Source organism: Callionymus lyra, chromosome 7 (genome assembly GCF_982586985.1).
Source record: "Callionymus lyra chromosome 7, fCalLyr1.hap1.1, whole genome shotgun sequence".
Lineage (NCBI taxonomy): Eukaryota > Metazoa > Chordata > Actinopteri > Syngnathiformes > Callionymidae > Callionymus > Callionymus lyra.
Window position 1 is genome coordinate 26,393,107 of NC_141824.1, and position 27,640 is coordinate 26,420,746.

Here is a 27,640-nt window from a genome sequence, read left to right on the forward strand (position 1 = left end):
ATGTCTTATCAGCTTTCAATCTTTCATTCGTGTCCAGCAGATGGCAGCAGACATCCTTCTAATCGCTCCTGGTAACCAGAGACAGTTTTTTAGATTCATGATTTTATTAGAAAACCAACCCAAAATAGTCATAACATAATACTTTAATATATGCAATCTTTTCTTTTAATGAAACCCACATTTCTAAATGCAAGAAATACAACTTAAAGTAACCTTATCAATAATAAATAAGTTTCACATGCAAATCTTTGCATGAAAAAATAATGTTTGCATAATCTCATAGCCTGAAAGTACGGTGGATTAGCTTGATAGAACACAAATGATTTGGATCAGGGATCATACTATTGCTTCCTAGTTCGCGACAACATGAGTCAAAACATGGGCTGCGTCCGCATGACAGCTGTGAGCAGAACTATCCGGTGACTTGGGTTAAAGACGACACTAAAATTGAATCAATAAGAAGATTACTGGGCAGGAACTAAACATTTGTTGGTATCAAAAGTGACTGTTATAGTTGCTTCTTGACCACATGGACATCTGTGTAACCAGCGTGGTGAGGATGATCCAGTATGAAGGTTCTGGAATGACCCGTAGATATTTTGCTTTTAGAATCTCACATCTTTTTAAAAGCACTTTTTAGTATTGGTGTAAAATATAGTTAGCTAGATAATCATCTAGGTATCACTTAAAATATACTTTATCTTACTGCAATATTACACTCTATGAAAAAGAAAGTTATGAATTTGATCTAGACTTGTGTCTTCTTTAACTTTCTCCATGGGTCACGTCCATGTCCTGTTAAACCAGTAACTAAACATGTTAGAGGGGTGGACCTATTCTTAGAACTGCTGTTACATCGGGGTAACTAAAATAGCCAACAATGGCATTACAATTGAAGCGAGTATAAAATAAAATGAATACACAGTTGTTTATTATAAGACTTCTAACTTGTTATTTATATATATATATATAACTAGTCAATTTAACAACACAAATGAATGAATAAATTCAATTTTTTCCCCCAGGTTTCAGAACTCATGCCTCTATTTGTGTAAACTTTGTAACGTGATAAATGTGCAACAGAAAACATTTAATATTTAAAGCAAAAAGAATGATTAATATGAAGAAAAACTTTATTTAAGTTACTCTATTAATAGCTTAATAGTGTCAGCTGGTAACAATCTTCTATTACTAATTTATTTTTACTTTTATATACCTTACTACTACCAGGAGACTATCCCAGCTACCCGGGGGGAGAGGCATGACGCTGGATTGGTTTGCGAACAAAAGGGCTCCATACACTGAGATTTGTCTAATAACCAGTTTCTTGATGAGGGTTAGGGCAGAGTGCTGAGGGAACAGGATTGTCTCTTAATGTCTGATCATTGTCGTCAGCTCCGCAGGTGTTGCTGGTCATGTGAACGCAGCCACTGAGATGCACGAGGAACAAACATGGACGACTGAACCTGTAGAAAAGTCTTATCTTCGTAGAAAAGTCAACCCAAATTCATATTTCGTCATCGTGAGGTTATACTTGTATCAAAAGTTACACAAAGGACAGAACTCTGGACTGAACAACACTAAAACACAAGTCAACAGCAACCTCATGTATTTCCGTCACATCACAGTCGACCACGGAACAGACGATGGCCACATACACGTGATACAACGCTTGAACACGGATGACTTGGACCACACACATGGTCCCGAAGCAAGTTTTCACAGATACTTAAAGGTTTATCTCCTCGTTCTCCCTCAGTCTTGATGAGTGTGACGATCCTCGGCCGTCGGACGGGTGAGAAACCAACGTTTATTTCTGTAGCCATGAGTGCAACATGAAAAGAAACCAGCAGCAGTTTTCCCTCAGAGGCCGAGATGAAGACGAGTGAACGCTTCTTTGTTTGCAGCGCCGCCGTCCTCCGGCCAGATATTCGGGGATTTTCCTCTGCGGCTGCTCAGTGTGGGATCATCTCTAGCTCCTCGCATGGGTCAGTACCTGTTCTGGTGCTCGTAGTGCCATCGGTTGAAGTCGATGTTGAAGGCTACGATGCTGCCAGAGGCCATGCCAGTGACCAGTGTCCTGCAGGTGAACAACATGTCATCCTTATTGATTCTGAACACAAGTTATTTTAGATCAAACAAGATATCAGAAGAAAATTTAGAGACACACACAAATATTTACACACGTAAAAAAATGGCAGGCAAAGTCAGAAGGACAAGATATAGAGTCATTTGGAGTTAAACATGTGTTGTGTTCTGGTTCAGGGCGAGGAAACCAGGTAAATTCTCCGCTACTCTCACAGTAACCTTAAATAATAAATATTATATTTAAATATGGAGATTTGACAAATATAGATATAAAAAAAAGAAATGTATTGTGGTATACTTTATTCTGAACTTTAAGGCATGAATCAAAATCATTTTAAATTTCACCTAATAAATGTAATTAATTCAATTGTTCAACATTTTAGGTTTTTTCTTTTAAATACCAGATAAATCACTACATTTTTACCAATTTTAAATGATTTCAATGATGTTATTTTACTTGCATCCTCAAATATGTTTTTGAAAAATGTAAATATTTCCTGCAAGAACTAATGGAATAAGTATATTTATATAAATTAATAAATCATTAATAATTAATTAATTAATAAATAAAGAGCGTCTGATCTTTTTTTTTCGTAAATGACTCGTCTACGACCCCTCAGGTAATATAGTGTATTGCATGTGGTCTGTAGTATTAATCTGTTGCCACATTTACACTAAATCCTGAGTGTACTGCTCGTTCTATTTCCAGCACTGTATAACTGAAATTAAGTAAACCTACAGTAGATGTTACTTTTATTTATTTCTGATATACCTGAATAAACAACAACATGTGATGAAGCCACACTCACTGATGTTGACTCTTGCTCCTTTGACACAAGAGCTTCTCTTTGGGCCTTTAAGGAATAGCAGCTGATTCCAGGGCCGACTTTACTGCCGGTCCTGAGGCCCCGCAGCACAAAGAACAGAGCGGCAGCAGAATCCCCTCCTCGCACGCCACTGCCACCTAACTCTGACTCACTGTGAGAAACCACCGCTGCACCACGCTGAGGGGATTTTTCTGCTGCTGCAGGGCTTTATCGATGAACTGACTTGTCACGAACTACTTTCTATTTTCAATACTCATCACTAATTCTACCGCTTCCTTCTATGACTTCTCATACAGAAGATGAAGACCAACCATAAGTGTTTTCTTATCTTGGTGGAAGTGGAACTTTAATGCACATAAGTCATATTTACATGTAGTGTGTATTGTCAAGAATGTGGCTATATGATACGTATCATGATACTGGGGCGATTCTCTAAGAACAAGTATACTGTATATTTCTAGTATTGTTCGAGTACTTGATTCAAGTGTTGAAGAATGAACAGACCGGATGACTTGATGTATTCGAAACTGCTTTCATTCGCTTGGAAACCAAAATATGTCCAAACATCAGCTTTAAGAGCTGCTGGAGTTGACTGTATCCTCTTGTCCTCAGTCATCGCCAGGATTTTCTTGTTCCTTCATGGTCAGGCTCCGCCTTCCATCAGTGATCTGTTCCAGCCTTACACCCCAGCTCGGGCTCTGAGGTCTGTGGATCAGAATCTACTGATGGTTCCTGAACACGGTTCAGGACCAGAGGAGAGAAATCCTTCCAGGCTGTTGCTCCTAAGCTTTGGAACGATCTTCCTCTTCCTCTGTGTTTGATGATCTACTGACTCCTTCAAGAAACATCTTAAGATGTTTTTATTTGTTCAGGCTTTTCCTTGATTTTCTGGAACTCCTGTTGTGTTCTCAGTTTTATCTTGACCTTTAAAGTATATACTTTATTGAATATTGTTTTGATTGTTTAAGCGCTTTGTGACCCTGGTCTGGAAAAGCGCTATACAAATAAAAATGACTTACTTACTTACTTACTTACTGCTGCCATCTAGTGGCTGCAAGTTCAATTGCAACACAAAAATAACACTGTAAATATTTATTTTTATATAGTGATATATTGGAATATGGATATTTTTTCACCGCCCTATCTACACATGCTTCAGGAACTATAGCCTCTTTTCTTCTTTCGGTTCCAGGGGGTACGAGGTTATCCCAGATACCCGGGACGAGGGGCAGGGACTAGGCAAGATAAATACAACTCTGACCTCTGATCATGTGACAGGTCCATGGCTCGGGCGCCGGCGTCACAGCCCGGGTAGATGTAGAGCTTCTTGAAGTCGCAGGCCTGCCACACCTCCACCACCCCGTTGTCACCGCCCGTCACCAGGTTGTGTCCATCGCTGCTGAGGAGGATGGCCTGAGAGATAACAGACATGTGAAGACTGGAACCGTCAAGGTCAGAGTATTCATTTGTTGAGGTGTCAAAACTCAAACCCTGTGTCGTACCTTGGTGGAGTCGTTGACCTCCATCTGCGCCAGAAGTTTCCCGTTGATGCTGAAGTTGCAGAAGTGGCCCCTCTCATAGTAGATGATGCAGTGACCCTCGCTGGACACCGTGATGAGCCGCGGGCAGTGGTAGTGGTCCGGCTGCTCCAGAGCTCGCAGCAGGTCTCCAGTGATGGTGTGGACCAGACACGGACCCTCTGTGGACACAGAAACGAGTTTGAGTCCGTGGAGCCGGTTCTGGACTGAGGCGACACTGACCTTTAGCCCCGCTGATGACCAGGCCCAACTCAGCGCAGACGGCCACACACACCACCTGCTGGTCGTGACCTGTCAGGACGGCGCGTGGTGCCGGGTACTCACCTGCACACAGTGAAAGAAGCCATTCAATCAATGAAGGTACCAGCAGACTCCCATCTGCTCGCGGGGAGGTCCGGTAGAATTGTCATGGAAATGCGACGGCAGCAGAGCTTCCTGATTCTATTCCGCGTGTCACATGATTGATGAGGGCCGGGGGGGGGGGGGGGTTAGTGAGGGGAATTTCACGGCAGCCATCAAACCTTTCTCCCTCTTTAAGAACACTGATCACCAACACACACACACACACACATAAACCCAGATTTCACACTGCTGGAGGGAGCAACTGTCCTCTGAATGTTCATAATCAAGTGAACAGACGTCAATCTTCTTAAAACACTTCTGACTTTATCTTTAGCACAAGGTTCTGTGTGTTATATGTTGGTGGAAGCTCCTGACACTGAAGTGTAATGAGGTCACTTCAGAACTAGAGAGAGAATCCATTCCTGTCGTAGAGCCAGCTACCATGGTGACCATAACTAAACAGTTTTCTGTAAATACTTAAGAATTAAATAGGCAACCAGAGTTTGTTTTCTTTATATATTGTTTTTGAGATTTGAGACAAAAAAAAAATTCTTGTCAGAACCCAAAAACTCTAGCATGATTACCCAAATATTTAGCATGAGAACAAAAAACTCTTGTCAGACCCAGAAAACGGTAGCAAAGAACTAAAAGATATATAGTGAGAATCAGAACCTGTACTGCAAGCACCAAAAAATTTAGTATGAGAACCCGAAACTCTACTGTAAAAACCCAAACTATAGTGTCAGAACCCAAAAACTGCAGCAAAAGAACCCAATACTGTTCTGTCACAACCTGAAAATTAAGCATGAGAATCCAAAACTGTACTATCAGAACGATAAACTGTAGCATTGAAACCAAAAATTGTACTTCATGAAACCAAAAATGAAGCGTGAGATACCGAAGAGGTTATGGTCAGAACCCAACAACTGTAACATAAGAACCAAAAGGTGTACTATCAGAACCATCAATTGTAGGATTACAACCAAAAAGTGTACCACCTGATGCCAAAAATAAAGCGTGACATCCCAAAATGGTATGGTCAAAACCCAAAAATTGTGAAAGTGTAGCATGAGAAGAAAAACTTAGTGTCAGGACCCAAATCTTGACCAAAAAAATGTCTGATCAGAACAAGATGCCACAGCATTGAGGCCACGATCTATAGCATCACAAGATACTGTTGTAATTGGTAGTTAAGTACCAAGACCAAAAAGCACAGTATCACAACTGTTAAATGTAGCATTGACACTTAGGTAAAGTTCCATAGCAGAAGACTACAGAGTCTACTCTGGTAGATTCTCCATCGTTTTGCTTCTCCACCTGATGTTGTCAGGTTCAGGGGATACTTTCGGTTTACACTTTGTACACATAGAAACTATAGATATAAGATTCCCAGCAAGTCTCATCCTTACACCTGGATGACAATCTCTTCCTGGTAGATGATGTTGAGACGTGTCAGACATTTCCACTGCGCCCCCCCAGAGAGCCTGGACTCTCTATATTGTCTCCTGCAGTGGTCCAGTCACGGCTGCAGTGTGATCGATGTAGCACCGTCCCTGAGAGACCTGGACCTGAGCGCTACTGTCAGCCACTGCAGCGTGGGTCTGAATAGGACAGGTGTCAGAAAGAAGCCTCCAGGGGGAAGCGGGGAAGCGTGTGCGGCTCACCTTCCCCAACAATGGATTCAATCACCCTGCACCGGCTCCGGCGTCACCGCCGCCCTCCTGGGACGAGCCGCAGTCAGCCGGCACAATTACTGGCTGCTGCTGTGAGAGGCAGAGTCGCGATTGAGCCCGACGTTATTTTAATTATTACACGGTTAAGACACGCGCAACCTTTTGGGGCGCAGAGGAAATCAATTTCTGCGGTGTGTCGTGAGCGTCTGATGCTAATGAAATCTCAGAGATCGTAGATATACGTGGAAGTTTGGTTTCCTACACCAGGAAAGACTTAAAAAAGTGTTTAATATCAGGGCTTTCAAACTCAATCACAAAGAGTACAATAATATTTTCACAATGTAAGTCGCGGGCTGAACAAAACATGTATTTATGTAAACTTTCTGTAACAGGAAGTATGTTTACACCCGTCCACCAGGCCCTCATTACTCCTCATTTACAAAATACTACAGTGTCTTGTGTTGCTATGGATCATGGCTCCAATGCTGTGGCATCTTGTTCTGATCATACATTTTTTTGGTCAAGATTTGGGTCCTGACACTAAGTTTTTCTTCTCATGCTACACTTTCACAATTTTGGGGTTTTGACCATACAATTTTGGGATCTCAGGCTATATTTTTGGCATCAGGTGTTACACATTTTGGTTGTTATCCTACAATTGGTTCTTATGTTACAGTTGTCTGGTTCTGATCTTTGAGTTTGTTTCTTTCTATGTATGATTTAAAACATTGGAACTTATCTTATCTTAAACAGTTAAACATCTTTATAGGTCACAAATTAAGTAAAAGCGTTGTCGTCCATCTTCGGTTTAATTACCGTTCATTTTGCTCCAACATTCTTTGTTCTGTCACTGCTTGTCAATAAAGGTTTTTGGAATGTCTTTTGTTTGTCGCAGGATTATCGGCGCCACTGAGGGAATACCGTCGCTGTAACACTCTTGCCCTCTGCTAATTGGAGGCATCCAAGTTGAAATTCTTAATTAACTGTCGGCGCCTCAGCAGTTAATTAGTGGACACTTGTGTCTAATCCGGAGACGCTGGTGACGATGACGAAGCACAGATTCTCCAACGTAAAAAACAAAACAAAAGTTTCCATCCTGGAACCGTAAACACTTCTGCCTCTCGCTTTCCGTTTTCCTGACTTCTTCCTGGACTGTGATGGAAGGTTCTGAACAATCAGCACGAGCGGGAATCGCACGCTGGGGTCCGAAGCTGTGAACGGCAAACCATCTGGAGTCCTGGACTTGAAAGCAGACGAGAGGATCACGCTAATAAATCAGAGCAGAGCCAACGACCAATCTTCCCCTCGTCCGTCCGCTTGATTTGATTTCTCATGTAGATTCTCTTTGTTCCTGCTGCGATCAAAGCACTGGCTTCCTACATCACCTCATGGAATATTTATCCATCCACCTTTTGGAGTTCTGACCCGCACAAGTCTCAGCCTGAGCTGCACTTCTGATGTTCTTCAAACAACCAGTAGCTTCTTTCTCAGGGGTTTTGTTCATGAGTGAGGGAATGGTAGAGTCAGTAAGCTGAGCCAAAAGGCTCTCATTGATTTGGATTTATACATTGGCTCCACATGATAGGTTCACCTTCTGCGGTCTCGCTGTTCACACTGTTTAAAGAGATTGATTTAAACTAAAGATAAACATTTCTACACACTGCTCTATCAAGTGATGGCGGATTGGTCGCTACTAGTGATGTGTTGATGAGGCTTCATGATACAGCATTAACCGTATCATGATCCATTACGTTCATTTTGAAAGGCCACTAAATGGAACTCTCCGGTTTATAATCTTTGGCTCTGATCCACTTATTCAATAAAACCTGGCATCATTTTCAAACTAAGAGTGGACTTAGAGCTGTGTTTGGCTGGCTGGGCGGCAAAGCATTACGGGAGCTGCTTAGGTCACCGTTACTGAGAGGGTTGTTGTGAGAAATGGCATCTTTTTACAATGTTGAGTTCATAAGTTTGATGAAGAATGTTTTGTTAATTTAAACAAGGGGCACACTGTGGCTCATTGTTGGCAAAAAAAAAAGGTTGCAGGTTCACTTCCAGCTTGGATGGGGCAACTGACACACTTTCTGTGTGGCGTTTTAAAGTTCTGGGTTTACTCCGGTTTCCTCCCGCAGTCCACAAACATACTTGGGGAAATTGTCTGTAGGTAGAGTGTGTGTGTAAATAGTTGTGTGTCTTGTGACCTGTTCAGGATGTCCCCCCACTTCTCAAAGAAGCCCCAATGACCACCAAAAGGGGTTTCAGGTCGTAACCCTGGCTATAAACGAGGGATCAGTTTATATATTTAATGGATTTTTGAGCAGTTTGTCATGTGACTTGACACTAATGTTACTCATGCTCATACTCATGACTGTCACTGGGTCTTACTGTTGTTGGGGTTGTCTCCGATGATGTGGTGCCTCCCGCTCCAGTACCACAGCAGCAGTGTGGCGTCCCTGGACCCCGACACGATGTAGCAGTCGCCTCCGATGTACGACTCCGACCTGGCCAGACACGTGACCACGTCCCAGTGGCCGAAGACGATCTGGGTCAGTTTCCCTGCAAACCCAACACGAGAAGAAGATGCAGAGATCAGATGTTGCCTCTACGACAGTAGGGGGCGCTCATGAGTCAGGGGGGGGTCGATGGACTCACCTGTCTCAGATGAGTACACGCGGAAGCTCTTGTCCCAGAAGCCGCACACTAAGATGTAGCGGTTGTCGGCCGTCACCACGAAACAGTGCGACGTGATCTGGATGCTCTGATCCACCAGATCTGTGATCTGACGCCTGCTGCTGCCGCCGTTACTGGCTAGAACCAGAACCAGAACCAGTGAGTCCGTCCGACACTTTCTCTCGCCAACAAACTCCATCATGATTGCCCTCCTCACACTGACCTCTACTTTCCTTGCGTAACCTTTAGCGCTTCAATTCTCTCTTATCCTCTTCACTTCCTTTACTGTCTTACACCCTCTTTCCTTTCTCTCTCCTGACATCCAGTCACTCGTCATCCTGAACAGATCATCCGTCACTTCCTTTTCTTTTTACATCTTGTCATGCGTCCTTCAAAACTTTCTCACAAAACTTCTCCTAATGTCCTTCCCTCACCATCTTTCATCTCCTCCACCCGTCCACCAGGCCCTAGTTTACCTCCTCACTTTCCCTCATTCATTTCCTCAGGTCCTTCTTAACATCCTTATTCTTACTACAGCCCTCCCACCATCTTTTCCTCACCCCATTTAACCTTTTTTTTTTTAAAAACATCATTCCTCCCCTCCCTGACTTCTTAAGGATCTGACTCACCGATGAGTGAGTCCATCTCTATGGGCAGATGATGAGCTTGTTCCAGAGAGTATCCTGGAGCTCCTCTCAGTCCTGCAGACAGACATAAACACTCCGTGAAGGAATCATCAGTATTTTTAGACGAGAGTTTTAAGTCTATTTTCCTCCCTGCCACCTTGAATGACATCCTACCTGATTACCCGGAGCCAGAAAAAGCAAACGCTGAAAATTCCGAGCCCCATTATGACCATTATTGTGACGCACATTTCCTCGCTGCAGCTGTTCATTAGACTCCAGCTCCGTCGCTCCTCCGGCCCAGTTTCTCCTCCGACAGATGGAGGTGTGCGAGGAGAATTTTGCGCCCTAATTTTCCTAGCAACCATGGGCTGGGCCCTCTGACCCCGAGGTGGGGGCCAACTGTGTGGCTAATGTTGTTCACACATGTCTGCGGAGGAACATGTGGAATCGCTCTCGGCCACTTACCTGGGAGGCTGCGGCGTGTCCAGCTGGCCGTGAGCGGAGATGAAGTGATTCCACAGAGCCGCAGCTGTGGTCAGCATCGCATGTGAGCCTCGTTTTTGGACGATCAATGTGTGCGATCGGTTCATGAAATCATTCGAGAAATATTATCGACCATCTGTTGACGTTTCTCTGTGGCTGGTGATGCTAATCATGAGCAACAATCCTTCGCTGAAGTTCAACTGAACGTCACAGTTTCATCAAAGTACATGTAGAGGTTCCTCGTCTTCTAAAGTCGTATCACTTTTCTAACAGATCGCTCTCCGTCCACTCACCGACATTGTTGTGCCAGCGGTTGACGGCGAACAAGCGGCTGCAGGTGACGGTGACCACGGCGGGCACGGTGAGGTGCGGCAGCGTGTTGGCCGCCACGTGGGTGACTGGCGAGTTGGAGGGAAACTTCAGCACCATGATGACGTCCTGCTGCAGCTGGTCCTTGAACATGAGAGGACTCTGGAGGGTAAAAACGAGATTTTTCATCGTATTTATTATTCCGTTTTTCCTTGCGGAGACCAAGAGTTCAAATCTGATGCATGAATTTAAAATAGTATGAAGCCAGTGGAAACTTTTAGTTTTGAAATCTTGGTTCCATTCACAGGCTTAGTAGAAAGTGAACCCTTGGTTATGCTGGTGAACATAGAGACATGTTATGATGTGATAATATAATAGGTTACAGAAGGAAATAGTTAGTAAAAAATATTTGAAAATGCACCTTATAGAAAGGATTTGGTGTCAAACTAGATTAAGCTAAAATAACAACCAATCTGTGGTGCTTTTGTGAGTTCAATGTAGGGATCAAGATGTGTTTGAGTAAATGGTGAAACTGTAAAAACATTCAGGTTCTATGTCTGGGAAGTTTCTCTGTGGAAATCGTTGATGCGGAAGTGATGTGTTTCTGAACTGGACCCAGCTCTGACACCTAATCCTGCTGGAGTCATGACACGAGTGGATTACAACATGTGTTGTAGGACGAGAAGACTAAAAGGTCTCAAGAGGAATCGGCTCGGCGAGGATTCTCGCAGGGAGGATGTAACGAGTGAGTGGTGCAGTGTCGCCGCTCCGCCACTAGGGAGCACTCTTCCCTTTGTGCCAGGCCGCCAGGAGGCGAGCGTCGGGCGGTGAACGTGGTGACCTACATCGAGGGGAATGTGTGTTTCCTTGCAGTGAGATGATGGTTCGTCCACACACACGAGAGATAGGTGCAGAGAATTCTCCCAGCATGCTCGCTGCTCTCACCAGGTGCATGGCGGAGCTGCGTGGAGGATGTGGCTCGATAAGCAACTGAGATGGCGTCTGTCCAAGGCTCTGGATCTGCGTCTCCGTGGCCTGCGGGAGAGAGGGATGGAGGGAGTGAGAGAAGGAGGGAGAAAGAGCGGCTGTCACAATCGATGTGCATCAAAGTGATGGGTCAATGCGTTACTTGACAATGCAAGCAAATCCGAACTCAGCCGTGCCTCTGAGGATGGGGGGGGGGAGTTAAAGGGAAAGGGGTGCACTCCCAACCCGCCTCCCCCCTCCTCTCTCACCCCCTCAGCCTGCAGAGTCATCCAAGTGTTAGTATGGAAGAGACAAGCCTTTCCCTATTAACATGCTTCAGTTAACCATTCCCATTTCCAGACCCCCCAGCCCCCCTCCCTCCTGCACGAATGTTAACCTGGAGTGACGTGCAGCCAGAACCACAGCCGGCCCGGCCCGGTTCTGGATCTCATGGTGCCGCAGACAAAGAGGAGGAGGCAGGTCCACCTGGTGAGGTGAGTGATTTACGAGTGGACCGGTGGAACAACAGCAGGAATAAATGGCTGTTAAAATTAGAATACAAGTTTCACGTCCCAAAAAAAAAAAACTGGTCGAGGGAGAAAGTGGGGCACCCGCCCGGTGATTGATGTGACCGCCGCCACTTCCACCATCGCAGTCCCTCCACGTCCGTCACTGCCACCCCAGCACAATGGGACCGTGCGTGCCCCCCCCTCCCCCCCCTACGCCCCACTGACCGGCCCTCATCGTCCTCCCGCCTGTACACAACACTCACGATCAGACGCAGCCATTGGCTAACACATGCCAGAGCGTGGCACGCCAGGTTTGGAGGTGATACCGGATCAGGACAGGCCACCTGCGAAACCAAAAAAAGTCGCCCCCAAACACCCAGCGGTCACTTCCGATCCCACTCTGTGCACGCCTGTCAGTGAAAGTGTTTTTTTTTGTTGTTTTTTCTCTCTCTCTCTCTCTCGATTTGGGAACACATTTGGGAACTATTAAGTGTGAGGCTGCGTTTCTTTACAACGTCCTCTGTCAGGTCAGCTGACATGGCAGCGATTTGAGGTTAGGCTGAAAGGTCGAAGGTCACAATCAGTGTTCAAGTACAGAAATGCGATACAGAGATCAGAAAGGCTCAGAGGGACATGTGGAAAACATCACAAGATCGTTGCCACGATGGTTAAAGACGCGATAATTACAGCTCCCTCTGTCAGACGTGTTCAAGTGCAACATTTTTTAACAGGATATTAACAAATACACTACTTTCTATAGGAGCAACAAATTTTTCTTTTTTAATTATTTGAAAATGTATAGAAAAACTTTCATTCTTAAGTCAAAACACTGTCATAGAAATGTGATTCATAAATATTGTACCCGAATATCCTTTTAAAGATGCTAGTTTGACACGTTATAAAAGATTTAAAGTGAGAGTTTTTAGACCTCAATAGACCACGTGACTAAAACAACCACTTAAGTCATATTCAGGGTGAAGAATGCAAAAAAAAAACAATCTCTAAAATCAGTTTAGTCCAGGGGTGGGCAATTACATTTATTCAGTGGCCACATTATATTCTGTGACTGTTGTGAGTGGACAGCAAAAAACAGTTTTTTTATGATGGAAAACTTAAAGAAAGAGAAGTAAAAAAAAGCAATATTTACAGTATAATCATTTAGTAAAAATGTAGATATTGATCTAAATATTCACTCAAAAAATGAGGAGAAATATTCACCAAAAAGACAAAGAAATAAAGAAAACAATCCCAAACAAAGAACTTTAGACAGTTGCATTCAAAGTTAACACGATAATAAATTCAAAATAAAATAGTTAAGTTTACTACATGTTCTACTCTGATCTTGGGTCTGTATAAATACAGTCTGAGGGCACTTTGCCCACGTCTGCTCTACTTGACTTTATAAGCATGAAAGTGAAACAACCAAAAAGCGTTCCCGTGCGTGAAGGTGAAGTGAAGATCAACACGAGTCAATGGTTCTCAGGTGCGTCGGCACTAATCCCGTCTGAGTCGTGTCAGGAACTTCTCTGCACTGTCTGAGGACGAGCTGGCGGCTCATTACTTAAAGTCACTTCACGCTCATTTTTGGATGATTAGTGTCACTTATCGACGCAGCCATCTGTCCACAGCTCCACCCTTCTTTCCCTGCTCCCCTCCGTCTTATGAATCACATACCTCCAGCACAGGTGCGAGCTAGAAAACCCTCCCTGCATTCACTCTGGTCGCCCCCCCCCCCCACCTCCCTGCAGCATCCTCTGGTCCTTTCATGCAACTCTCTGTCAGACACGGCCTCGCGTTGACCTGCTAAGCTGCGTGGGATCATGCTGAGTCATGACACCTGAGATCAGCAGTTGCAGCCACAACACGAGACCCCCCCCCATCCTCCCTCCCCATCCTTTTTGTCAGATTACAGACAGCAGATATTCTTGTGACCCCAGATTAGAAAAAAAAGCATCACCAACATAATCAGATTTTCTTCACTCACAGTAACATGATGGAGTTAATTCTTCTCATGCTGATGTTAATCTGTTTAAGATGATTCTGTTTAAAATGTCATTCTTTTCTGACCTTTGACTGTATTGGTGTCAAATGTATTCTAGATGTAGATCATGTAGTGTGAAAAATGACAGCAAAATTAAAAAATTCAATTAATAACAATACAATTTAGTAAATAACCAGAATAAAAAAAATAATAATCCATTGCTTAAGTGCTTTGTTTAGGTGTTTTGGTGAATATTTTTTGCCTCTTAAAATAAAATATTGATCTCATAATTAGAAAAAAATTATATATATATCCGTTTTCAATTTTTTAAATTACACATATATAACTGGCATGGTTAGGTTTTTATTTTTAATGCCTTTTCTTTCCTCTTTATTCATCATAGTTTGCGTCTGCGCTGCTTTCTTTTAGCTTAATGGCCCCTCACAACAGTCATAGTATATTTAGCATATAATGTGGCCCCTGAGTAAATGTTTTTGCTGATCCAAACCCTCAAGTAAACTCAAGACATTAGCTGGGTTGAGTAAACAGGAAATCAAAAGTATTTGAAGGGTGACGATTATTTTATGATTGTGAGAGATTATTTGGAGCTGAAGCGTCTGTTAATGTTTCTCCACTTGAGAACCAGATGTTGCCTAAATGATGTCGTGTTGGCATCACGGTGGACTCTGAGAGTCAGGAGGGACCACTGGGTCCAGCGTCAGCCGAAGCCCAGATGGATTCCTGCTGATGAATCATTTGTCTGCTCTCTTGTGAGTGACACGCCGGGGTCTAAATCCAGGGGTCGCTGTCATGTTTTTCCCTCAGAGAAAGCTGTCAGGAGAGGACTACTGCTGTTCCGGCAGCGTGCCCAGTAGAGCTGTCACCCTGTCGCCCGCCTGCATGTCAGGAGGCGTCATTATTCGCGTCTGACACGCCGGCGGAAAAACCATCGCTCACGACCTCTAATTCCTGACATTTCAGATGCCTTAATTGTTGTGAGCCAGTTTGGATCTTTACCTGACAAGCTCGGATCCCGTCAGAGCTCAAGTCGACTGGCACCTTCCGTGTGATTTTACGGGCATTTATCCACATTACACCTTGCTGAGTCAGCATCACTCACGCTTGCTTGCCACTGTGATCTTTCAACGTCTCTTAATAAAATAAATAAACTTAAGCCTCACCTTAAATAGTTTCGAAATTTGAAGACACAATAGAATGACCAAAAAAAGAACATACTGTATGTGTGAAGGTAGAACCAGCCAGCATTCTTTGCCCACACCACAGAAGAGTATCGTTGCAAAAACACTTCTAATTTTAGGTGATTTAGTTCAACGATTTGTGTCTCCAGAACCTAAGATAGCTCAATATAAAGGCTTGTGGTGTATTTTGTTAAGTATTTCTTAATCCAATGTAAATTATCATTGAAGAAATTATTCCTAGAGGTTCCTTCATGTTTCTCTTGATTTGCTAGTGTGTATGTGAGATGGTTTTTATTCGTTTAAGGTCTACATTTTTATTTAAAAATCTGAAACTTGACTACTATGATACTCTGGAAAGCTTCCAATAGACATCCACTTTTATTTCTTTGCATTTATTTCCACATTTCTTGCAGCAAGTTTCAGTGATACAACACCAACTGTATCACGTTGTATCACACATCATGTTGAAAGGCCACTAGATGGCACTGTCTCTGATTTACTCATTTAACTTCAAACTGAGAGTGCCATCTAGTGGCCTTTCAAAGTGTATCACAATTAATTATGATTCAGTTGATGCTGTATCATGAGGCCCCAGTCATCAACCCATTACTAGTTAGAATTTTTTTTGTAGCCATTAGTGCAGCAATGCCATCTAATTAGTTGTGGTTTTCTGCTTCTTGTAACTGAACTGCGTATTGTGTTCAAGGTTTGTGTTTGACTTTATGGACATGGACCAGAACCAACTTGGTCTGTTATACTATAAATAGTTGCATACATTTTGTAAATTTGTAAAACGAATCTACAAATGAGTAATTTGATTTTATTCTCTTTCAGTTTAACGAGACCACTGTCGTACACTATTCCACGTCCAAGCCAGCAGGAGAAAACTTGATGGTGTGGACAAGGAATGTTCGTCCACACTAACTTTGTCTTGGACTCCAGGTAAACAAGCGCAGCGGCAGGATCTCCAAACATGAGTGAAGAGATGAAGCCCCGTCTTAATTAGTGCTCGTCTCATCGCCGCAACAATCCTTTGTAATTAGCACAAGTACAATCACACGTCACGCGCCAACTTCGCCGACTCGAGGCGTCGACGTCCTAGCGTGCGGGCGGCGTCAAGCTAGCGTTCTGGAGACAGCTCCCATCCTCAACCTGAAGAACAAACGTCCCTCAAAATGATGAAAAGCTGCGGCTTCACAATACGGTTTTGGTAATTAGATCAACCAAAATCCTGTGCAGGTGATTTGCATAATGGTCACTTGATAAATAAAGGCGCCGCTGGAAGTGACAGTATATAAATGACTTGTTTTGCAGACGGCAGATGGTGGATATCACAGAGAGAGAGAGAGAGAGAGAGAGAGAGAGAGAGAGAGACGGGCAGAAAGACGAGCAGCTGCTGCTCCTCGTCTTCTCCCCTCCAAAGATATTCTATTAATTTGTTAAGAACAAGAGGATTCACTCCCCCGCTATTGACTGAGCGACCTCCGTGGACTGATCAAAGCTCCCGCTCATTGATCTGATGACATCACGAGCAGACTGGAGGACGGAGGAGAGATGGGAGGTGAAGAGAGAGGGATGAATAAAAAACAGTTGCAGGACAGGATCTTTAGTCATTGATTCATGGACACCACGCAGACAAGGAAGTTGTCTCTTGACCCCGGAGGTCAACGTGGAGATAAAGTCAAAAGGAAATAATAGAAATGTCTGTTAATGTCAGTCTCAAGTATGCTCTTGACTGAACATTTATCTTGCACTATTTTCATTTATTTATTGTCATATTGTCAATATCAGAATTATTTTTTTTATTTCATTTTTATTTCCTTTTTTTTTATACTTAATTAACAAAATGTCCAAATCTATATTTTAACTATTTATAATTATTTTCTCAATTATTCTTTTTTTTCTTATAACAGTTTTCTATTGTTTTCTGAGTCCATTGATTTAGTTGAATATTAAGGATAAAAACAACTATTTAATAATTTTCTAATATTTGACTAATCATCCTCTTATTTCATATTTTCATATTTTATTCTCTCATTATTTTTCTCTTACTGTTCCCTATTTTTATATAATCATACAATCTTATCTTATCTTGCAATAAAACATTTGAAATGCATTCTCATCTGTTAAGAAATAATTTAAATACACAGTATTTATATATAAATTGTTGTCCTTAAATCAACTTCTGTCACTATTTTTCTTCATCATTGTTATCCTGTTAATTCATCAAAATGATCATTCGCCTCCATCATTGAAGCTCCATGTGATCATTTGGTTTATTTTAACATTTGACATTCATTTCTCCTCAGATCTAGACCTGCTGCCGCCCGGTTGTCATGGCGACGTGCCCTTACCTCTCTGAGGGAGGGGTCAGTGATGGCGTCCAGGTTGACGGAGCCCTCGTAAGTCAGCTGGTGGAAGACGTTGAGGGCGCGCACCGCCTCGGGGCCTCGCTGCTTGTATCCGAAAATAAGATCAATCCACTGATGCAGCTGACACGACACAAACTCGCTTTCCAGAGCCTGTCAGAGGAGAGACGGGCAATTAGAGGTGAGCACGACTCCGCACGCAGACACACAACACAAACTGTACTTCCACACGCCAGCGAGCAGAACAACAACCTGCTTACTGTACACACGACACACAACCACCGACGTGATGCCAGGGAATCTGTGAGGCATTCAGGGGCTGAAAACACCCAATAATTGTTTTACCATTGCTCACTTTCTTATGCATTGTATTTCCTTCATGACCAGAGTCCTAACAGACACTGGTTTTCTGACAAAACTTTGTTAAATCTTCATCAGCTTTTTCCGAAAAAAACTCTTATGTTTCCAGAACATCTCACTTTCATGCTTAGTACTGGCCTTCCACACATTGAACCAGTTCTAGTTCCAATGAGAGAGCAGGTGACCGGACATAGACCCGGTAGAATGGATCCACACATTTCATTCCATGTTTAGCTAATGAAGTTGAGTCGCAAGATTAGTTGATAAGGTAACTAAATGGATTTTCAAAGTATAGATTGCGATCCAGCTCATATGGTCGACCATAGCTCAATAGTTAGCGCAGGCGACATGGTAGTATTATTCATAGTGAGATGAGAAGGTGCTAAAGTAGGTGATGTAGCCAAGTAATAATCTTAAAGCTGAGATAAGTGATGTACTAATACATGATGTAGCAAAATTACTTTAATGAATGAATGTAAAAATGCAACTGTGCTAATAGAGGTTAATGTAACTAAATAGCTATTGCAGATGGATGGGTAAAGCTACTTTAGACCAGCGGCTAACATAGATCGTATAACAACAATGACGACTTGCAGGAGATTAATTGCTAATTTAGAAGATTTTTTTTTTTTTAACGGTCCGAAGTGCTAATTAAAAGGCAACTAATGTAAAACTCTGCTGACTCACTCACATCTTTCATCATGTTGAAGTCTTCCTCTTCAAGATGCAGTAAGTCTCTCATCATGACCATGTTTTGAACTTATTACTTTATAAAGTTCTCCTCCGTCTGAAATCTGGGTGAACGAGAGGTTACGACATTCCATTATGACGTAATATTGGCTTCACTCCTCCTCCAGCCAGCTGTTAGCACTCCCCGCTTTGTTTATACAACAAGTCCTGCTGGAGGTGGAGACTTCCGGGATTGATAACGCATGGTGACAAACCTTGATGTTTGACCAATCACAGCAGAGTGGGTTTGGTTATGGTAAATAATAACTGTTTTTAGTGGGCGGGGCTTATTCACATTTTGTAATAAATATAAATATTTAAATGAAAAGAGAGTTTTGTAAAAACAGACACATACTGATGAGTACAATAGAGTTCAAGATCTATTGAAGAGACACTTAAATCAACACATTAGTTGCTCTTTAATTGAATTTCACTAAGCCAATGGCAATGAGCAGCAAATGAGCTGGTGTTGGTAACGTGCAACATATTCAGTTCCAATGGAGTAAATGGGAGGACAAATTAAAATGAAACGCTAACCAACAGAGGAATTGTTTCGAAAACAGGCTAACTAGATTATATAGCATAGCTTATGAACTCCGGTTTCCTCACACAGTCCAAAAACAAACAGAGGTTGATTGAGAACTTTGGGAAATTGCACGTAGGTATGAGTGTGTGTGTGTGAATGGTTGTCTGATTTTGTGTGCCCTATGACAGACTGGCGTCCTGTCCAGGGTGTCCCCTGCTTTTCGCCCAATGAAACTGGGATAGGCTCCCTGCGACCCCCACAAGGGATAAAGCGGTAGAAAATGAATAAATATGCTTATGAACTCTACTAATATAGCTATTCAATGACTTAATGTATTTAATTGAGCTAGGAGGCTAATGCACTATACCGTGCTTCATTTTATGCAGCTTCATGACTTTGATTTTTATTTTTTTCGGTTGTGTGTGTCTTCGGATGGTGCTCACAGTATAAGAGGATCTGAGGTTTGGATTTTGAGCAAAACGTGGCCTTTGAAAATAATGTTGAAGTCTCATCAAGGCATCACTAGTAGCTAACGTGCTAATAAGAAGGACCAACTAAATTTAAACAGTCTTAATGAGGGTTGAGGTTCTGCTGGGCGTGTGTGAAGAAGGAAGATGCTGCTTCACATGTGGACTCAGAACCTCCAGCTCATCCAGCATCATCTCTGCTCAGACACGTATCCGATGTCTGTGTGGGTTCAGACCAGGAGCGTCTGGAGACAAAGAAACTCGGTTCGATACTAACGAGGATCCAGTTTACCGTAAAACCATCAGCACGGCAACGGTGACGAACGACCGACACCGACGGGAGTGAGAGAGTCCAGATACCGCTGATAATTATCACGCACGTGGAGAGGCTGCAGTCGTCGCACACACACAACACACACACAATAATTCCCATGCACGACGGTGCGAGGCTGCGCTGCAGGAATTTACTCTCCTCCCCTCGCGTCAGGAATAACAGCCATTACCAACAAAGCCTGTTCCAGCACACTGAGGCAGAGTTTGCCACAGGGCATATCAGCCAAATTGAAAGTGGCACATGCAAAGATGGGAAGTAGGAGGGAGAGAGGGGAAGGGGGGAGGCGAGGGAGAGAGGATTCACTGACAGAAATGGAATAATAAAGGGAGTGGGGAGGCTGGAGAACAAAAGAAACGACAAAAATGGAGGCAGAGGATCTTCTGGGTGTGTGACTGTAACACACACCAACATCCAACAACAGACATGTTTCGCAAACTACCCGCTTTCCCTTCCTCTGGTGTGCGAGCCGGACCACGAGGGGCGGAGGGAGGAAAGGTCAGCGCCTCTATGGCCAGCCTAGCTCTGTCACTCTCGCTGAAAAGGTCACGTTTGTTCTTAGTACCGTTCTTGTAGCTCGGGTGTGTAAACCAGCAGCAGATACACACACGGTACACACACTCCCTGGTCTCACACCGACGACCAAGACAAAGATAATAATGGAGTTCAGAAGCATGGAGCTTAAGCTCTTGTGGGCTCCACTGAGGAACACCTTCTAAAGTAGGACACAAATTGGCTTCACACATGTCTTTGGACTCTTGGCTTCCTTCTAGACTCTTCTAAATGCTAATACGTTTCCAGTCCTGTAACAGGAAACCGTTGCTAGTCTCAAACACCTCTCTCCGTCGAGCCAACGTTATATCAATCAAGATCCCTCTGAGACTTAGAACTGGAACTACACATGACTGCAGGAAGAGTCCCTGACACGAAACTACTGCTGACATTTTAGGTCCTTGCTCATGGACCCTCTGCTCCATGGAACTTCCAATCCACTTTTGGGATAAACGTCTTACTGTTTTGAATTATGACCACGTGTCTCATCTGAGGAGGATGAAGGCCAAAGCTAACCTACACCTAACCTCCAACCACTGACCTCATACCTCCCTTTTCAAAGTCCAAGGTTATGAATAAATGGCTACCAATTCAGTATGAAAAAGAACATGTGTTGGGCGCAGGAATCCAACTCACCATCCTGTTTATTCGCACAAAGTCTTCTGGCGTATTGGCCCAGGCCGGCAGGTCCACGTCGCACACCATCGTCCGGTCCTCCCTCATGCCCAGATGGTAGCCGTTGTTGTTGACCAGCATCTCCGGGAGGTAGTAAAACTCGGGAGTCAGTTCCTGAATGACAGAGAGGTACCACAGTCACAATCACACAGCAGGTAAAAGGTTTGAATCCCGCTGAGATGGAGAGAGCATTAGAAGACAGATTCTAGAAAACGGCTGTGATGTGTTGATGAGGCCTCATGATACAGCATCAACTGTATCGTGATACATTGTGATACAGTTTGAAAAGCAACTAGACGACACCTTAAGACATTTTTATTTGTGTATTTCCTTGATTTTCTGGAACTCCTGTGTTGTGCTCAGTGTTATCTTGACCTTTAAAGTATATATTTTATTGAGTATTGTTTTAATTGTTTAAGCGCTTTGTGACCCTGGTCTGGAAAAGCGCTGTATAATTATAAATTACTTACTTACTTACTTACACTCTTAATCCATCTCGTGGTCTTTCAAAATGAAGACACTGTATCACGATACAGTTGATTTTACATCATGGGGCCTCATCACTAATAAACAGGTAGAGGCACTGAGAGGTGCAGTTATCCAGACAAGACAATGTTGAAGAACAAATGTCCTTGAATAGCTGTTTTACCAAAAACATTTCCATTATTTGTAACTAAATAAAAATTCATTTAACCATTTTAATGAACCTCAGGATAGCAAATCTTCATCAGGATCAAAAGGTCGAAGTTGTTGATCAGAATAAAGAAGATTTACAAACAGTAATACAACCTTGAAAATATAACAAAAGGTAGCAACAAGTCTAGCAACAAGAAAATCTTTTAAGAATACAAAAATGCTGATTTATCTAATAAATCTCTTTATACTTACTTTATAAAAAGTTAAATTAGATATTAAATTAGGACACATTTTTTTTTTTTTTTTATAAATCTTAAAAATCTTTTTTTTATATTGAATGTAAATGTATGAAATGTAATAACATTTCTTGAATATGTTTATGACTGAATCAATGTATTGCAAATACATCAAAAATAGTATTGATGAGATTAAAAAACTCAACCATTAAAAAACGTTAATGTGCTTTTATGTGAAACGATAAATGAATTCAAATAGCATGTTATCAGTTTGACGTTTCAAATTTATTTTCTTTACAAACATGGAATTATGTTTTCTCTGGTGTCGCTGTTACAACATCAACCTCATGAGAATGTGTCATAACTGTAGCATCCATCCATCTACCAGCGGCTGGTTGCCCACCACGAGGGAGTGAGAGATGTTGACCAGGAACCCTCTCAGACCAGGACAGTAATTGTAAACGATGTTAATGTGGAGTCTGATCCTGCCGATTATCCCTTAAGAAGGATGAAGGTTTAAAGCTGCGACACAATGAAGCCAATGCACCGCAGGAATGTGGACTCTCATTAGCAAACAGCTAAATGTTTCTTCTTTCAAGGACTCTCCAGGAGCACGTCCAGTCCCATGTTTACGAACACGTTAGATCCGGTTTTATGAGTCCGAGCGGGAGCGTAACTCCGCCAGCCTTTAGGCTTCATAAATCTGGACGTTTTGATGCGGCGTGAGTTCGCACGACACGTTACACGCCAATAACTGCTCTGCTGTTGGTCACATTTCACCCCTGACACGACCGGAGTGGTTTCTTGGCTTCTCTCTCTCACACCAAGTGCACTTCTCAGTGTGTACGCTTCCTGCTGTAACTCAGCACCAGCACGTTAAAACTGCCAGCTCTGTTTTCCAGCCGCCCTCCCCTGGCAGCCATTAATTCACCAACAGCACCGTTATGGCCCGACAAGTCAATCACACGAGCCTCTGTCGCTCGGGCACCTTAACAACATGTTCCTCAGGAACCTTCCGGATCCTCATGTGTGTCCCTGTTCTCCCACCACACACACACACACACACACACACACACACACACACAAGAAGAAATAAGAGGTCCAGATTAATGACGGGTTTCGCTCCGTTTCCGTTTGACTTGCTCTTTTAAGAGGTCATCCTCGTTGCCGTCACCGCTGCTGGAGGGGCCGAGGTTAATGAAGGGAGAGACCCGGCTCAAAAACAAGCCTCCTCTTAATCAGGAGTCCAGCGGTCTGCCAAGAGTAGTGGGCCGTGACTGACCTTCACCCCGACACCAACTGCACACTCTCGGTCTGAACCTTCCTCTGGAGCTGCTGCAACTGTGTTAGTCTGAGATATTACATACAAGTATTTAAAAATTTAAGCATCAGTTGTGTGAAGATGTGAATCTTCTCAAAATCTCAGTACTACAGAATACTACAGAGCCCCAGATCTGACATGGTTAAAGAAAGAGCCCACAAAATACTCATTTCTGACCACAAATTTATATCAATTAATTCCCGAGCCGAGGTAACTCAACGGCTAGAGAGCCTGACTCTAGACACTAAAGTCTCCGGTTCAATCCCTTCGACAGAATTGTTGTTTTTATGTGGTTATTTTGGATTTCTTACTGTGATGCAACTACAGTAGCAGACTTGTGCTCCCTTTGCTCCTTTTGTTTGGTGTTGAGGCATTATTTATATATGTTGGCATTATTTCAAGGGATAAATAAACCTTAAAGAATAGGCTACCTCTGCGAAATAATTTTTATATTCTCACTTAGTTGACACCAAAGAGTTTATTCTGAAGAATGTACTAATTCAGTATTTATATGATATAACACTAGAAGAGATGTATTACATATTATATAGATATGCAACTATTACAGACCTTAATGTTGTTGAGCAGATTTTTGTTGTTAAATGCTTCAGAAAAGTGCATTTACAGTTTATAATATATACAGGGCAGGCTTCCGCTCTTATGAAACAGCTGATGCTGTATCATGATACAGTTTCTCAATTTTAAAATTCCACTAGATGGCGCTTCTCCTTTATTATCTTTTACTTAGATCTACCTGGCGAATGAAACCTGGCATCATTTTAAAACTGAGTGTCATCTAGTGGCCTTTCAAACTGCATCATAGTGTCTCGTGAGCCTCATCAACCCGTCACTAGCCATTCAAAATTGATCTTTGTGGCACAGGACAATTCAATATTTTAAAGGGCAACTAATGTGTTGATTTAAGTGTGTCCTAAATAGATTTTGGACGTCTATTGTATCATCAGTGTGTGTCTGTTTGTACAAAACTATCCTTTCATTTAAATATTTTATTAGAAAATGCTCTTAAGCCCCGCCCACTTACAATGCTTTGGTTTTTCTAAAGCTAAAATCTTGTTGACCATAACCACGCCCACTCTGGTAATGATTGGTGGAACATCGAGGTTTGTCACCTCGTGTCATCCCGGTAGAGACTCATTGTATAAAGAAAGTGGGTCCTGATTACAGCTGGCTTGAGTAGGATTAGAGTGAAGCCCATTATTAGGTCATAAGGGACTCAGCTCTTATAACCTCTCATTTTCCGAGACTTAATAACTTCAAAACATGGTCATGATGAGAGACTTCCTGCATCTTGGCGAGGAAGACTTATGAATGAGTTAACCTCTTAAGGTATCATTTATCAGCAACTTTAATCAAACAAACAAGTCAATAATATGAGGTCTTTTTGAACGTAGGCATTTGCTAAATTTTAAAAAGGTTTCGCTCAACCTTACTTAAAAATTAATTTTGGGGATTCCTTGAGCGGTGAAGTGCAATTTTATAGTTCAGGCAAATATGTCAGTTTGTGGTGGATTATGGGTTTCATGTTAATGATGGATCTGAAATTATGTAAATCGTCCTTGTTTTATATGTTTATATGTATTTAATACGGTAAATATAGAAATATAATACATTTTCGTGATGGTATTCTGCCCACTAACTCTTTCCCACCCCCCAAAAAAAAGTCTACAAAACCACAAAGCACTTTTGTCCAGGAGTTTGGGAGACATTAATTATTTGGTGGACACACACAAACACACAGATAGGATTTTATAAACATATACACATCTATACAGTAAACATACATATGGTATATGCGGATAGAGACATTTTTATGTGCCCAGAGAGTATGAGGGCGAAAATCAGTTTGGTAACCACTGATCTATGATGACATAACTATAAGAGAAGCACAGAATTCTTCCATGTATGGCCAGTAACGTGGGTACACTGAGGTACAAGTGGTCCAGAGTCGGTCGTGTTTGTTAACAGGGTGATAGTCTGACTACTCAGCGGCTGCTGCCTCTCTAGAATCCGTGCTCGCGCCCAGTAAAAGCCTGTCCGGACATGAAACGACAACATTTTAAATAGCTTTTGTCATTAAAGCTTTATTAATTGCCTCGGGCAACGCGGCCCAATACAGGGTGTGCTGGAAATAAATGACACTTTGAGGTCAGCGGCTTCTCCTGCTGCGAGTGACGCAACACGGAGGCACATCAGCAGGGTTCAGCGTTTTTCACTCGCCGGGTTTTTGTCTGCGTCTTTGTTCCGACTTCTGCGAGAGGAGGTCTCTCTCTGTAGCACACGTGCAGCTTTAGGCTCGCGGAGAGCATTTATAATTAATGGTATGAGTTTTAAAAACGCTGAAGAGGTGGAGGGAAGAGAAGAGAACCAGAGACTTTTATTGCCAATTATAAATACTGCAGAGCTGCAACATGGCTGGGAGATGTTATTGTGTCTGTAGAAACAGGTATTCTATAAGATCCTTGTTCTTCCTCTCCTGATGCTGCAGATATCCTCCCTCTCATCCCAACTGGCACTCTCTTCCTTTCATTCGTGCTGTTCCTCTATTATTTATCTTCCTGATTTTTATCTTTTTTATCTCATCTTAGGAACGGTTCACTTTCTTCTGTTTCTGATTTTGTTGATTCTTTTGAATCTCTCATCCATAATTCTCTAAATTATTTTAACCCTTTCATGCATGAATAAATGATGACTAACTTTAAAACATATTAGTGTAAAATAGTTCTGAATGATAAGTGATTCAAGGAGTTAAACAACTAAAGTAAACATTGTGTTACACAAATATTGAATCGTTACTAAACGTTGTTGTATCACTCCTTAGTCGTTGCTTGATATTCCAAGATGTTTTCTAGGAGACGCACAAGGATCTCAAGGAGGAGACGGAAGTGGAAGATATTCCTCTTTTCTGTTGTGCTTTTGAACTTCATTTTCTGTTTTGTTTTTTGGACTTACATCAGTAGAGCAATAGGTCACAGTGTGTGTGAGTGTGTGTCTAATACAGACACTGTGGTTCCTCTAAACCCAGGAGGGGTCCCTGGTCTCAGAAATGAAGCCATTGAGTGCCACTTGCTCTTTGTATATCAACTTAAACTGATGAAAAAGAACTGTTAAAAATATTAAATATATAAAAAAAAATATTATTATAATTATTATAATTATAAAAATACTGTAAAAATGCGATACACGCATTAAGAGAGAATATGATCTGTAGAAGTTTTACAACAATATGATGATAGCCATAGTCATAGCCTCGATTCTGCGTCCAAGTATGTGTGCCGACACCTCTTCAGTCCATACTGACGTCTCCGATACGTGCTGTGTCTTAAATCGCGCAACTCTCTAAGTGCACTGCTTTACAGTACACTGTAAGACAGTGCACTTACCAGCACAGTGCGTACACTTTGACAGGGTAGTACTGTCTCCAATCAAACACTGCCGCTACGCACCACCGGAAACATCGCTAAACAAAACTTTTTCCTTACTTTCATCAGAAAAGATGAGGAAAAGATCAAGAAAAGAAGAATTTTCTTCTTCTATTCTCTTTTATTTTTTTCTGTAGTGTGATGGACCACGCTCTTCAACTCACCTTCACATCGGACGTGTCCCTCTGGCAGTTCCTCCACGAGCGAGCTATGGCTGAGAAGGTGCGATCCGGGTGGTCGAACTTGTTGTTGGCACTGAGGAAGAAGGTGGTGAAGGGCTCCTGTGGGGGACGATAATAACATCATTATTAAGTCCGGTCACACTGGACTGTACATTATAATGAAGCACACTTGGGTCTCATAGTGAGAGCCAATCAGATCGCAGCACTTTTCTGCGTGGAACTCCATTAGCTTCTCTCCATTAATGTCAGAGCAGTGGAGTCCAAATGTCCCATAAATGAATCCTTCTAAATCAAACACAGAGACGTCACGGCGTCCTGTTGCGTGAGGAGGCGAGCGAGGGTCTTCAACCTTCCTCTGCCTCCAGAGTAAATGAGGACAGTGCTGAGTAACCTTGATGGACATGTCTGCGGCGCTCACTGGCTCGCCTGAAACACATAAACCTGTCACGGCCGCCGCTGTAAATCATTACCCAGCCACTCTTTATTTAGCTCACATATGTTGGTTTACTGGCCTGTGAAATGTGTTTTCAGAGTGCCACGGGTCAGACCCAGGGCCCAATCAAATAGAGATGTCGAGCCGCTTCCTGTTGAAGGGCCTCGACGTG

General features: G+C 42.6%; 1 protein-coding gene across 1 annotated transcript in view; it reads right to left on the reverse strand.

Annotated features, from left to right (window-relative positions):
• Nucleotides 1-173: 173 nt before the first annotated feature.
• Nucleotides 174-27,640, reverse strand: part of nbeab (neurobeachin b) — a 259,858-nt gene continuing 232,391 nt past the window's right edge. Inside the window, exons 45-56 of the mRNA XM_087795938.1 lie at nt 27,018-27,134; nt 21,182-21,334; nt 17,566-17,733; nt 11,502-11,591; nt 10,541-10,718; nt 9,768-9,839; nt 9,121-9,276; nt 8,854-9,024; nt 4,676-4,777; nt 4,418-4,614; nt 4,177-4,328; nt 174-2,080 (exon numbers count right to left, since the gene is read on the reverse strand). Of these exons, the coding sequence (XP_087652064.1) occupies nt 1,990-2,080; nt 4,177-4,328; nt 4,418-4,614; nt 4,676-4,777; nt 8,854-9,024; nt 9,121-9,276; nt 9,768-9,839; nt 10,541-10,718; nt 11,502-11,591; nt 17,566-17,733; nt 21,182-21,334; nt 27,018-27,134 (1,647 nt within the window). The 3' untranslated portion in view covers nt 174-1,989. The remainder of the gene's footprint in view (nt 2,081-4,176; nt 4,329-4,417; nt 4,615-4,675; nt 4,778-8,853; nt 9,025-9,120; nt 9,277-9,767; nt 9,840-10,540; nt 10,719-11,501; nt 11,592-17,565; nt 17,734-21,181; nt 21,335-27,017; nt 27,135-27,640) is intronic.